Source organism: Hemicordylus capensis, chromosome 3, assembly GCF_027244095.1.
Source record: "Hemicordylus capensis ecotype Gifberg chromosome 3, rHemCap1.1.pri, whole genome shotgun sequence".
Classification (NCBI taxonomy): Eukaryota; Metazoa; Chordata; class Lepidosauria; order Squamata; family Cordylidae; genus Hemicordylus; species Hemicordylus capensis.
Genome location: NC_069659.1, coordinates 250,544,786 through 250,557,499, shown reverse-complemented (window position 1 = coordinate 250,557,499; position 12,714 = coordinate 250,544,786). Strand labels below are relative to the sequence as shown.

At 42.8% G+C, this 12,714-nt stretch overlaps 1 protein-coding gene across 15 annotated transcripts in view; it reads right to left on the bottom strand.

Annotated features, from left to right (window-relative positions):
* CFAP46 (cilia and flagella associated protein 46) overlaps positions 1-12,714 on the bottom strand; it is a 252,958-nt gene that overhangs the window by 229,751 nt on the left and 10,493 nt on the right. For all 15 annotated transcript variants that reach the window (XM_053308139.1, XM_053308141.1, XM_053308145.1 and 12 more), the window contains exons 8-10: positions 7,113-7,236; positions 3,635-3,729; positions 1,106-1,207 (exon numbers count right to left, since the gene is read on the bottom strand). In XM_053308139.1, the coding sequence (XP_053164114.1) occupies positions 1,106-1,207; positions 3,635-3,729; positions 7,113-7,236 (321 nt within the window). The remainder of the gene's footprint in view (positions 1-1,105; positions 1,208-3,634; positions 3,730-7,112; positions 7,237-12,714) is intronic.

Here is a 12,714-nt window from a genome sequence, read left to right as displayed (position 1 = left end):
TGAAGTGCAGGTGCTTGTGCACAGGGGATGGGAGGGGGGTGATTTTTGCCAATCTCCCCTTCCCCAGGAAGTGCTCTGAACAACATGCAATTACATCCCTGAGGGTTGCACAGCTCTCAGGGACATAATTGTGGATTGCTCAGAGTCCTTCTGAGGGATGGGTTGATGACTGTAATTTTCAAATTACAAAAAAGGAATGTTCTACGAGTAAAGATAGAGGAAGCTGGCAGAGGGCAATAAGTGCAAGATCGCTTCAAGGACAAGCACAAGCACAGCCATGCTAACACAGAGGGATTGAAATTTTGATATTTCTTGGCTTTAAAAATCTAAGAAATTGGGCCAAATGGAAATATCTGCTTTTGGCATATGTACAGTGCACAAGTCATTCTCAAGAATGGGAAGCTTGTGTGCATCCTGTTTCCACATCTAGCCTCGCCCTCGCTAGCATGAACCAGACATTATCCAGAATGGAAGGCCTCCATAATTTTTCTTTCCCATTCAGCCTGCCTTGTCTAGCCCAGGACTCCAGCCAGGAATTATCTGAGTTTGAAGTAAATTTCAAGCCAGGTCTTGGGTTGGATAGGGAAGGCTGGATGGGGAAAGGAGAAGTATGGAGCCTTCCATTCTGGATAAAGGTTAGCAATTGCCAAGGAGCAAGAGGAGGGAGGTGGCTCTATCAGGTCAGATAACAAAATACCTCTATTTGTGCTAGGCAAGATTGTGACCATACAGAAAATCACAACTGATCAATAAAGCAGATCTTTAGAGATCTGCAAAATAAAAAGCAAATATTATGTCAACTTCAACTTCTTGGATTGAGTGCAATATAAACAGAACAAGTAAAGGTAAAAGGTAAAGTGTGCCGTCGAGTTGATGTCGACTCCTGGTGACCACAGAGTCCTATGGTTGTCTTTGGTAGAATACAGGAGGGGTTTACCATTGCCATCTCCCATGCAGTATGAGATGATACCTTTTAGCACCTTCCTATATTGCTGCTGCCCAATATAGGTGTTTCCCATAGTCTGGGAAAGAGAACAAGTGGTCACAGAACAAGTACTGGCATTAAAAGAGAGAGAGGGAGAGAGAGAGACTTTTCAATACGTACTTTTCATTACGTTTTAATATATTTTTACATCCTTTCAAAAGTTCATATATATTGCTCAGTTCTGTAGCAGCTTCTGGTGGAATCTCATTTGCATCCAAGGACCTGAAATTATATTACAAGTTGATGATTACTAAATCAGAAAACATTTCAAGCTGCTGATTGTAAAATCTATCCAGCAATCTGCATCTCCTCTTCCCTACCTCTTCCCAAATGAAACTTATAAGTACTTGCAAGTATAGTTTTATTCAAAAGAAAGCAATAAAATAAATAAAGATAATTTTCTTTAGTGGTAAAGACATCTGGCCTTAGCTAGAAAAATTTATAAACTGCAAGCAAGAAGAAAGATGTTAGTGGGAGCATGCTAAAGGAAGCATATTCAGAAAATTGAAGCAGCATAAGGAATGTCTCTTTAGTACACAATTCTGCTTTTGGTGAACATCATATCTTTAGTTACATCAGTACATATTATGCCACTGAAGATTTGCTACCTTTTTCAAGCTAGTATTACAGTGTGTTACCTGCTTGCCTGTGATAGCAGCACCTGAGTAACAAACTACCTAGGTCCTGCTGACCAGCAGCACTGGATCGTTGCCTTTCACCTTTTCAGGTGAGTGATGGCATGAAGCCCTGCCCCCAAGTGAGAGCCAGCACTGATGCAGCACCATGCCTCACTGGCCCCTCCTCCTCCTCATGTGCCCAGGTGCCGTCCTCTGCCTCCTCAACAGCCTCAGTGTGTGGGGTATGCTGCTGCTGGCAGTCTGCACTGTGTGCCTCATGGGAGGCAGCATGGCGTGTGCCTTAGCAGTGTAGTGGCAACAGAGAGGCCAGGCAGCTGTCAAAGGCACACGCCATGCTGCCTCCCGTGAGGCACACAGTGCAAACTGCCAGGAGCTTGCAGCAGCTTGTTCTTCCGGCCTGCCCTTTCTCCCACTGCCTCCCTTTTCCTCCAGCACGAGGGAGAGTGCGGGAGAGCTTGCTGCTGGCTTTGCAGCACAATGGCAACAAAGAGGTCAGACAGCTACTGCTTCAAGGCACACTCCACTGCTTCTCACAGGGCACACTAATCAAGCAGCCAGCAGTGGCAGCACACTCTAGATGCTGAGGCTGATGACAAGGAGGAAGAGGGCAGCACCTGGGCATGTGAGGCAGCAGGCAGAGCTAGTGAGGTGGTGGTGCTGTGTTTGTGCTGGTTCCCACCAGGGGTAAGCTTAGTGAGGCAGGGTGGATCGTTGCCGGAGGCATGCTCAGGAGGAAGATGAGACAGGGAAGAGGGCAGTGGGGGGCAGGTCCTGCCACCCCAAAAAAGGCCCCCAAAGGTGTCCCCTGAGGGACCATCCCTGCTGACCACACACTGCTGCTGTATTTCTATGCAACTCCAAAGACATAATGAGACAGGGGGTGATCCTGAAAGGTAGTTTTCTGTTTTCCCTGTGCATCTGCACTAGTAATATTTTTTATTTCTACTTGTGACCTTTTAGATCCCAGGCCACAACTAGACATTCTGGGTGGATTCAGACTGGTTTATTCGGTCATGAACGTGGCCTGAGCCCTTGTGTGTCCCCTTCCCCCTCTTCTTACATCCTGAGTTCTGTTGCTGAGCTGGGATGTAAACATCATGGTTTACAGCTCTGTGACCCGTATGAAATGGAAGTTGTGTTTTTACAGTGGTTTACAAACCACAAGTGAAACCAGGGTTGATTCCAAATCCTGATTCCAAATGCTGGTTTAACTGTTGTTTGTAAACCACAGTTAAAGCATAGTTCCAGGTTTGGATGAGCTCCAGAGTAGGAATGGGCACGGAACTGTTTGGTGCTCCATTTTAGGAGTGCCAAACTGGTTCTGGAAACCGGCGTTTGAACTGGATCAGAGGGGGCGGGGTTTCACTTTAAGGGGCAGGGAAGGTGCTGCCTACCTGCCAGCCCGCCCTGCCGCTTTCCCTCTGCCAGCACCCTTCCAAAATTGGCCGTGCAGGGCTGCAGCATGCCTCCTTGCAGCCGGGATGAGTGTAGCCATGCAAATGGCCACACACGCACCAGCCACTTCCATTATCACGCTGACTGGGGCGGCAAGGAAGTACACAGCCATTCTGCGGCAGAGATTTTTGGCACAGTGCCAACGGGGGAAATGTGGCAGGGGATGTAATGGCACCCTCCCCACTCCTTAAAGGAGCGCCCCCCCGCCTCCTGGGAGTGCATGGAACCGGTTCTGTGGACTTCCCTAATCCTGGCTGCAAGGAGGCACACTGCAGCTCCATGCGCCTGCTGTTTGGTAGAGTGCTGGTGGTGGTGGTGGGAGCAGCAGGGTGGGGGCTGGCAGGTAGGCAGGACCTTCCCTACCCCTTAAAACCACAGTGTTGATGGACGTGAGTGAAGGGGGTAAGTTGAGGGAAAGGAGGGAACATACAGAATAAGGCTGCATTATTTATTTCATTATTTATGACTGAATAAACCATGTTTTATTTGACCATCTGAACCACCAATGATTTAAATTTTGGAGATACATGTAATATAACTAAAGTCCAGTACTTACAATTGCATTGTTTGGATTTTATGAATAATTTTCAGGCTGGGAGTGCTTTCTAGTTCATCCTCTATTTGTGATGCATCCACTAGTTTGTGACGCACCTACAGACAATTATAATCACTATCTCAGTATTTAAAGGAGAGAAATATATCATCTAGAAGCAAGCTGAGAAAAATTAAAATCCTTCACAAAATATTCATAGTTCTTTATGTTCATGGAATAAGGATGCCATTGCCTGACAATCTCATAGCAGGATCTGTAGATTATGAAACTTTTCCAGTTTAAAATAGTAGGCATTTTAACCATAACCAAAATAACCTCAATAGTCACTCCAGTAAGCACTCAGAACTCCCTTCTTTCTAAAGGCTTTCCAAGTGTAGAACAATCTTTTCTACTGAGGTGAACAAGGATTGGGCACTCATTTCTGGATTGTGGCACAGGAAGAGAAACGTTAAACAACTGATACAAGTATAAACTTACGTATCAAATAATGTACTATGCTAAATAATGGGCTGCCTTTGTACGTAGTCCAGAAACTGCAGTTGGTGCAGAATGCGGCAACCAGACTGGCCTCCAGGATAACCTGAAGAGACCATATGACACCATTTTAAAAAAAACTGCACAGGCTACTGATATGTTTCCGAGCGAAATACAGTGCTGGTTATTAGTGCCGCTTCTAAATTTGCCCCTTTGGAATACAGAAGAAATACGGAGCTGAAGTGGCAAGGTAGGCAGTTAGAGCGCAGGTGGAGAAAGACTCGACTCGAATCCAACAGATTACAGCACAGAGTGCATATGAAGATCTATGCTCAGGCAATTCGTACAGCAAAGCAGCAGTTCTTTTCTGCATGCTTTGCATCCACAAGCTCACATCCAGCAGAGTTATCTAGGGTTGTGAGGGGACTAGTACATGCCCCTCCTCCCTTGAATTAGAATTTCTGGATCTCTCAGAAGCTTTCAATACCATCAACCATGGTATCCTTCTGGATCGCCTGAGGGGATTGGGGGTGGGAGGCACTGCTTTGCAGTGGTTCCTACCTCCCACCTGTCAGGCAGATTTCCAGATGGTATTGCTTGGAGATAGTTGCTCTTCAAAGTGAGAACTATTATATGGAGTCCCACAGGGCTCCATTCTATCTCCAGTGCTTTTTAACATCTACATGAAACTGCTGGGATAAATCATCAGGATATTTGGTGCAGGGTGCTATCAATATGCTGATGATACCCAGATATATTTCTCCCTTTCAACTTCATTAGGAAATGGCTTAACCTCTCTAAATGCTTGCTTGGAATCAATAATGAGCTGGATGAGGGAGAACAAACTGATGTTGAATCCAAACAAGATGGAGGTACTTGTGGGGGAAGTCCAGAGGTTAGGAAGTTGTTTAGATCTGCCTGTTCTGGATGGGGTTACACTCCCTGGGAAAGATCAGGTATGTAGCTTGGGAGTACTTCTGGACCCAAACCTCTCCATGATATCTCAGGTTGAGGCAGTGGCCAGGAGTGCTTTTTATCAGCTTTGGCTGATACATCCATTTCTGGCTGCCAATTAGTTTCTGGACAAAACACAAAATGCTGGTTATTACCTATAAAGCCCTGGGTATTTAAGAGAGTGCCACATTCTTCATGACCCCACTGCCTATTAAGATCATCAGGGGAGCTCCAGTTGCAGCTGCCACTGGCTCACTTGGTGGCGACTCAAAACCGGGCCTTCTCTAGGGCTGCCCCAAGGCTCTAGAACACACTTCCAAATTAAATCAGAATCTCCCCATTTCTGGTTGTTTTTAAACAACTAGTGTTTCATCAGGCTTTTAGATTATGATGTTTTAAAGTTCTAATTATGGCATTTTTAATCAGTTTTTAATGAGTTTTAGGTTTTAGTTGTTTGTTGAAATTGTAAGATGCCCTGAGATTTTATATAGGGCAGTATATAAGTGCATTAAATAAAATAAATAATAAAAATTACCTATAAAGCTGTTAACGGCTTGGGTCCAGGATATTTAAGAGAGCATTTCCTTTGTTATAAACCCTCCCACCAACTAAGATCATCTGAGGAGGTCTGATTATGGCAACCACCAGCTCGTTGGGTGGCTACTTGGGACCGGGCCTTCTCTGTGGCTGCCCCGGGGCTCTGGAATGCACTCCCTGTTAAAACCAGAGAAAAGGAGCTGGAACTGTTTTTTTAAAAAGACCCCTAAGCCTGTTTCCTAAGGTTTTTAATTAATTTTAATTGATTTTATATCATAATTGTTTTAATCATTTTTGCCTGTTTTTATATTTGTTGTATTTTAAATTATGTGCACCACTTAGGGATGTACATATCAGGTGGTATAGAGATATGGTAAATAAATAAATGCTAAATTGTTACATAGAGTTTTCCCCTCCATAATAAAATTATAATTAATTCAATCTCATTTGTTCAATCCCCAAATGTCATATTACACCAATATTTTAATTGAGACCTTCCATCACAGAGTTTATCTTTTTGCTAGCCTATATTGTTTTTCAGCTTCTATTTCTCTTTTCCATGATCTGGAGGAATACTGGAACACCCGTGCATTATGGGATTATTAAAGGAATGATTAGTGGTACACCGGAGACATACAGCTCAACAGCCAATTTTAAAATGGTATTATAGTTTAAGACCAACATTAGGCGGCTTTTCTCCAAGGTAAAAAAATGCTTTGAGTAGCATACAATATATGACCTAGTTTGCCTTGATCTTACAGCTTTATTAATATATTACAGCTGTGGGAAGTCCAATACATTTTTCATTACATGTGATGTTATGCAAGATACATTTCCCATTTCCCCAAGACTGATCATGTAGAAAGAAATAAATTGAAGAAAAGAACTGAAACAAAATAGGAGAGCTATAAACAAGGTGGAAAAGTCCCTGAAGCTTATTAAACTCAATTCATATGCATATTTGACTGCTTTGTAATAGTTTTGCCTAGGGCTGCAATCCATCAAGTTCAGTTATCAGCCTATATTTTTCTGGGGTTTGCACTGAAGCAGCATTTAGTGGGCTATACTGTATTACCTTCATGTCAGTAAGTAGTAAGTTAAGGAGTGCAGGACAAACAACTATGATACAGTTCTAAAATGCTGGTTTACTTGTAGCTGTATAGTTCTATAAAGTTTTCTAGAAAGATAGGTAACCCCAAGCTTTTGTACACTCTTTGAAGTTAACTCAGAGTTCTGGTTCTTCATTGGTGTATGTCACTGCATTTTAAAATGGTAGTGGGGGGGCAGGACAAGTTTAGAATTACTAGAGGAGAAATGCTCTAAAAATGATAAGCTCAGCTTTCAAATTAATCAGGTGTGTTGATATTGAGCTGGTTCATAAAAGGCTTAAATATGCCCTGGATAAAGATATCTATACTGATACCAATGCAAGAGAATACTAATCGTAGCAGATGTGCGGTATCTTTGGGAAAATTTAAGTCCTAAATCAAGTTTCCCAAACTTCAAAAGTTGTTACCATTAGTGAAAATAGTTGTTTGTATTTTCCTGGAACATTTTCTTTAATGAATTCTGCTGCAGTAGATGAAAACTGCTTGGCTTCTTCAATTCTAGAAGCATCTAAGAAACATTCAATCAATTCTCTGCAAGGCAAACAAAACAAAGTGATAGGAAACATTATTTATAAATTCTAAAACTATACAGGAACACTATTTTATCACGGTAATGAAGGCATACATAGAAGTAGAGGTGTCAGTGTCTTTTGCTTGTGGTGCAATGGTAGTGTGTTGGATTAGGACTACAGAAACTTGGGTTTAAATTCACACTGAGCCTGAAAGTTTACTGGGTGATCTTGGACCAGTCACCCTAACCTACCTCACAGGGTTGTTGTGAGGGAAAAAAGAGGGGTAGGGGAGAGAATCTTGCATGTTGCTTTGAGCCGCTTGGAAGGATAAATATGCAAATAAATAAATAAATAGGAAGCCTTTAGCTTCCATTCAAAGTTACTTTTCAATATACAACATTAGGGATGCCACTCAATTAAAAAGATTGCCGAAAATATTACTGAGCTCACGGACTTGGTTGTGGAACTTGCATTGGAGTCTCCCAGACTTCTGGTGCTGGGGGACTTCAATGTTCATTTTGGGACCAATTTGTCCAGGGCAGCTGAGGAGTTCATAGTGGCCACGGCAACTATGGGCCTATCCCAAGTGGTCTCTGGACCGACGCATATTGCAGGTCACATGCTTGATCTGGTCTTTTACTCTGATCAGGGTGGTGTTCCATGGGTGGGGACTCCTACGATCTCCCCGTTGTCATGGACAGACCACTATCTGGTTAAGGTCAGACTTACAGCCACTTCCCACCTCCACAGGGGCGAGGGGCCTATTAGAATGGTCCTCCTGAAGAGGTTATTGGATCCGGTAGGATTCCAAGAAGCCTTGGAGGGATTTAATGTTGGCTCTGCCAGTGATCCTGTTGATGGCCTGGTTGAGAATTGGAACAACTTGCTCACCAGGGCAGTAGATAAGATTGCTCCTAAGCATCCCCTCTGACCTGCTTCAAAACTGGCCCCTTGGTATAAGGAAGATCTACGGGGGCTGAAGTGGCAAGGTAGGCACAAGTGGAGAAAGACTCAAAAGACTGGAGGCACAAGTGCAGAAAGACTCGACTTGAATCCGACAGATTATGTCATAGAGCACATGTAAAGATCTATGCTAAGGTAATATGTGTGGCAAAGAAGCGGTTCTTTTCTGCCCGTATTGCTTCTGCGAACTCGCATCCGGCAGAGTTGTTCAGGGTTATGAGGGGACTAGTATCTGCCCCCGCCCAAACCAGAATTTGGAGTCATCAATTATCCTCTGTGATGTGCTTAAAGAATTTTTCGCAGATAAAATCTCTCGGATTCGGACTGACTTAGACAGAGACTCCACAATTAATTCGATGTCTGAATTGGAGGTCTCTGACAACTCATCTTATGTGGTTTGACTGGATCGGTTTCAGTTTGTGACTCCTGAGGATGTGGCCAAGCTGCTTGGAGCAGTGAGGCCAACCTTGTCCAACATGGCTTGTTCTATCTAGCAGGGAGGCTGTTGTAGGAGGCCTGGTGAAAATCGTAAATGCTTCTCTGAGGGAGGGCAGGATGCCTCCTTGTCTTAAGGAGGCAACCATTAGACCTCTTCTAAAGAAGAATGCATTAGATCCCTCAGAGTAAAGCAACTATAGGCCTGTCTCCAACCTCCCATGGCTGGGCAAGGTAATTGAGAGGGTGGTGGCCTCTCAGCTCCAGGAGGTCTTGGAGGAAACTGATTATCTAGACCCATTTCAAACTGGCTTCCAGGCAGGCTATGAGGTGGAGACTGCCTTGGTCGGCCTGATGGATGATCTCCAGTTGGGAATTGACAGAGGAAGTGTGACTCTGTTGGTCCTTTTGGATCTCTCGGCGGCTTTCGATACTATCGACCATAGTATACTTCTAGAACGTCTGAGGGGGTTGGGGGTGGGAGGCACTGTTTTACAGTGGTTCCGCTCCTACCTCTCGGACAGATTCCAGATGGTGTTGATTGGAGACTGTTGCTCTTCAAAATCTGAGCTTAAGTATGGTGTGCCTCAAGGCTCCGTACTCTCTCCAATGCTTTTCAACATCTACATGAAACTGCTGGGAGAGATCATCAGGGGATATGGAGAGGGGTGTTATCAGTATGCTGATGACACCCAGATCTATTTCTCCATGTCAACTTCTTCAGGAGATAGCATATCTTCCCTGAATGCCTGCCTGGAGGCAGCAATGGGCTAGATGAGGGAGAATAAACTGTAGTTGAATCCAGACAAGACAAGAGGTACTTATTGTGCGGGGTCAGAACTCCAGAGACAATTTTGACCTGCCTGTTCTAGATGGAGTCACACTTCCCCAAAAGGAACAGGTTCGCAGTCTGGGAGTACTTCTGGATCCACACCTCTCCCTGGTTTCTCAGGTTGAGGAGGTGGCCAGGGATGCTTTCTATCAGCTTCGGCTGATACGCCAGCTGCGTCCATTTCTCGAGATCAATGACCTCAAAACAGTGGTACATTTGTTGGTAACTTCCAGACTGGACTTCTGTAATGTGCTCTACATGGGGCTGCCTTTGTATGTAGTCCGGAAACTTCAGTTGGTTCAGAATGCGGCAGCCAGGTTGGTCTCCGGGTCACCTCGAAGAGACCACATTACTCCCTTGCTGATGGAGCTACAATGTCTGCCAACTGGTTTCCAGGCAAAATACAAAGTGCTATTTATAACTTATAAAGCCCTAAACAGTGTAGGCCTTGGGTATTTAAGAGAACGTCTTCTTTGTTATGTGCCCCACCGCCCATTGAGGTCACTTGAGGACGTCCGTCTCCAGTTACTGCCAGCTCGTCTGGTGGCCACACGGAGATGGGCCTTCTTGATTGCTGCCCCGAGATTGTGGAATGCACTCCCTGCTGAGATACAATCCTCCCCATCTCTGACTATTTTTTAAAAAACATCTGAAGACCCATCTCTACACCCAAGCCTTTTCAGCTTTTTAGATTTGTAGGTTTTAATTTTATACTGTTTTTAAATAGTTAAATTGTTTTAATCTTTTATATTTGTTTTAATTGTTTTTATTATTATTATTTTCATTTCAATTTCAATGATTTATGTCACTGTTAACCGCCCAGAGACGAAAGTTTGGGCGGTATACAAGTTAAATAAATAAATAAATAAATAAATAAATAAATAAATAAATAGTATGAGTTTTGATCACTCAGTTGATTATATTTGCATAAATGTGCATGCATATAAGATAAGGGTTTTAAAAAGCATCCTGTGATTTGTAGATGATGCATGCATGAGTTGCAGCATGTTATTCGACTTCAGCTCCCATAATCCCCAACCAAAGGCCCCTGGCCTGGGGATTATGGGAGTTGAAGTCCAAGAACATCTGGGGACCCAACGTTGAGAATCCCTGGTGTAGACAATACTGAGCTAAATGGACCAATGGTCCGACTCGGTATAAGACAGCTTCCTTTGTAATGTGCCTACAATTGGCAATTTTTACAAGTACTTGAACAAATAAAAATATTTCAAATAGGTATTACCTAATCCATCAGAGGCATTTTTGTAGCCAATCAAAAGTTCTTTAATTAGTAACTCAATTAACTAAATTGCCCCAACTGTAATGTATTACTTTCCTTTTTAAATATCATTTACTGTTTTCCTCTTTTTTAGGCACTCAGATTTTTTTTTTATGGCCTAGACAAAGTTTTGATTAAACTGCACTCATCTTCTGTTTTCTCAAGGATAACTCTTAAGTTTGACAAAATAGGCAATAGAAATACTGATAGACCCCTTTATGCAAGTCTGCTTTTATGCTAATATAAAAGATTATTTCCCTATTTCAGTTTCCCTAACATTTATGACAGATCCAAAGACTTCTGGTGTACCACTTTCAAAACCTAACATTCAAAAATGTGTGTGTGCATGTGTGTAGATATCCAAGAAAACTATCACTGCATATACCTAGCTTTATACATTTCAATGTATATATGTTTCATTGGGCAGCTTTGTATGATCTAGTGTGGCGAGTAAGTAGGAAGGAACCCCTGGTTCACAGAGACTGTGCACTCCCAGGGAGGGTGTCCTCTGAACTCACCAAATGCCGATTCCCAGGCCCTCCATCTGACTTTCACCCAACATTCTCTGCCCAACTTCAAATCTTGGTTACAGAAGTTGGGCAAAAGTTGGGCAGAGGGCTTAGGAACAGATTCGGACAACACACCCACAAGGAGTGCACACTCCCTGGGAATCAGAGGTTCTCTCCTACTTACTTGATGGCGGATTGTGCAAAACTGCCCACTGTGATGGTATAATACTCCAAAGAGGACTATAGATGTTCAGATTTTACATGACAGGATGTTTGTTTGCAAGCACTAACACATAAAAACCACATCCCATGTAAAAAAGCTTAGCACACCACTATCAACAACAAACAGGCTAGTCTTTTCTTTGACCTTTAAGTTTTGAGTCAATTGCATGATGACTGCATGCTACCTCCATGAAGCATACAGGAAAAGGCTCTGTGAATGCGGCTAGATTCACACCAATTTATGTAATCATTCTGAAGATGAAAACAAATCATAAAGACATCAATCTCCTTCCTTAAGTAGATTTTTACTCAGACCATCAAATCTGTGGTTTAGATCATTCAGAAAAAATGAATTGTCGTACATTCCTCCTGTCATTTCAGATGCCCTCAGTTTGCTTTCTGGTTCTAAATCTTGAAGTTGTTTCAGTACAACATTGTTATAATAATAAACTGGAAATTCTATCCATGTTTCAATGAGTGTTGATAGCAGGGCTAAGGTTCAAATGAATATAGAAGAATTAATCTAGCAAGTTTGAGCCGTCAAGTGATTGACTAGAACTTCCTCACCAATTTTTTTCCCTCCTTTTCCACCTCCCTATAAGAAATGTACCTAGCTTATGAAGAGCCAGCATTAACATCAGACAATAAAATAACATCATCTTGATTTTCCCATCAACACCATGTCCTCCACTTGCTTCATCTGAAAGATATAGTGATCTGACTAGCGAAGAAATAACAACATATCTGATCTGTTTAGTTCACAGAAAGATGACAAGGACAAAGTATCCAGTATACAGCTGGCATATTTGCCAACGCAGAGAAGGTGAGTTTAAAGCGGGGGCGGAGTAAGCAATTATATGATTAGGCAAATGGAAGAAGGGAAAACCAGCCATAAATCAATTTGCAGTTTGAAAATATGTAACATGTTATGATCATCTGCAGTACAGTGCATTCTTGGGATTGCCTAGCCAAAAGAAGTAACAGTAAATAACATGGGGGGCAGGGGCCTGGAAATCAGAGAGGAAGCAATTCTGTCATTCAGAGAGATTAACTGCCCTTCGTTCAGCAAGTCAACTAAAAAGAGTTTCAGCAACCAAAAAGATTTTGTAATCCTTAGTTTTTGCCTGCTGAAATATAGTTCAGTAGGCAACTGAACCTATAAAACACCACATCTTCCCAACAAATCACTTCCCATTTTCTTCACATGCATCTCTTGCATTCTGTTTTCCACACAATTCTCATTCTGTTTTCCACACA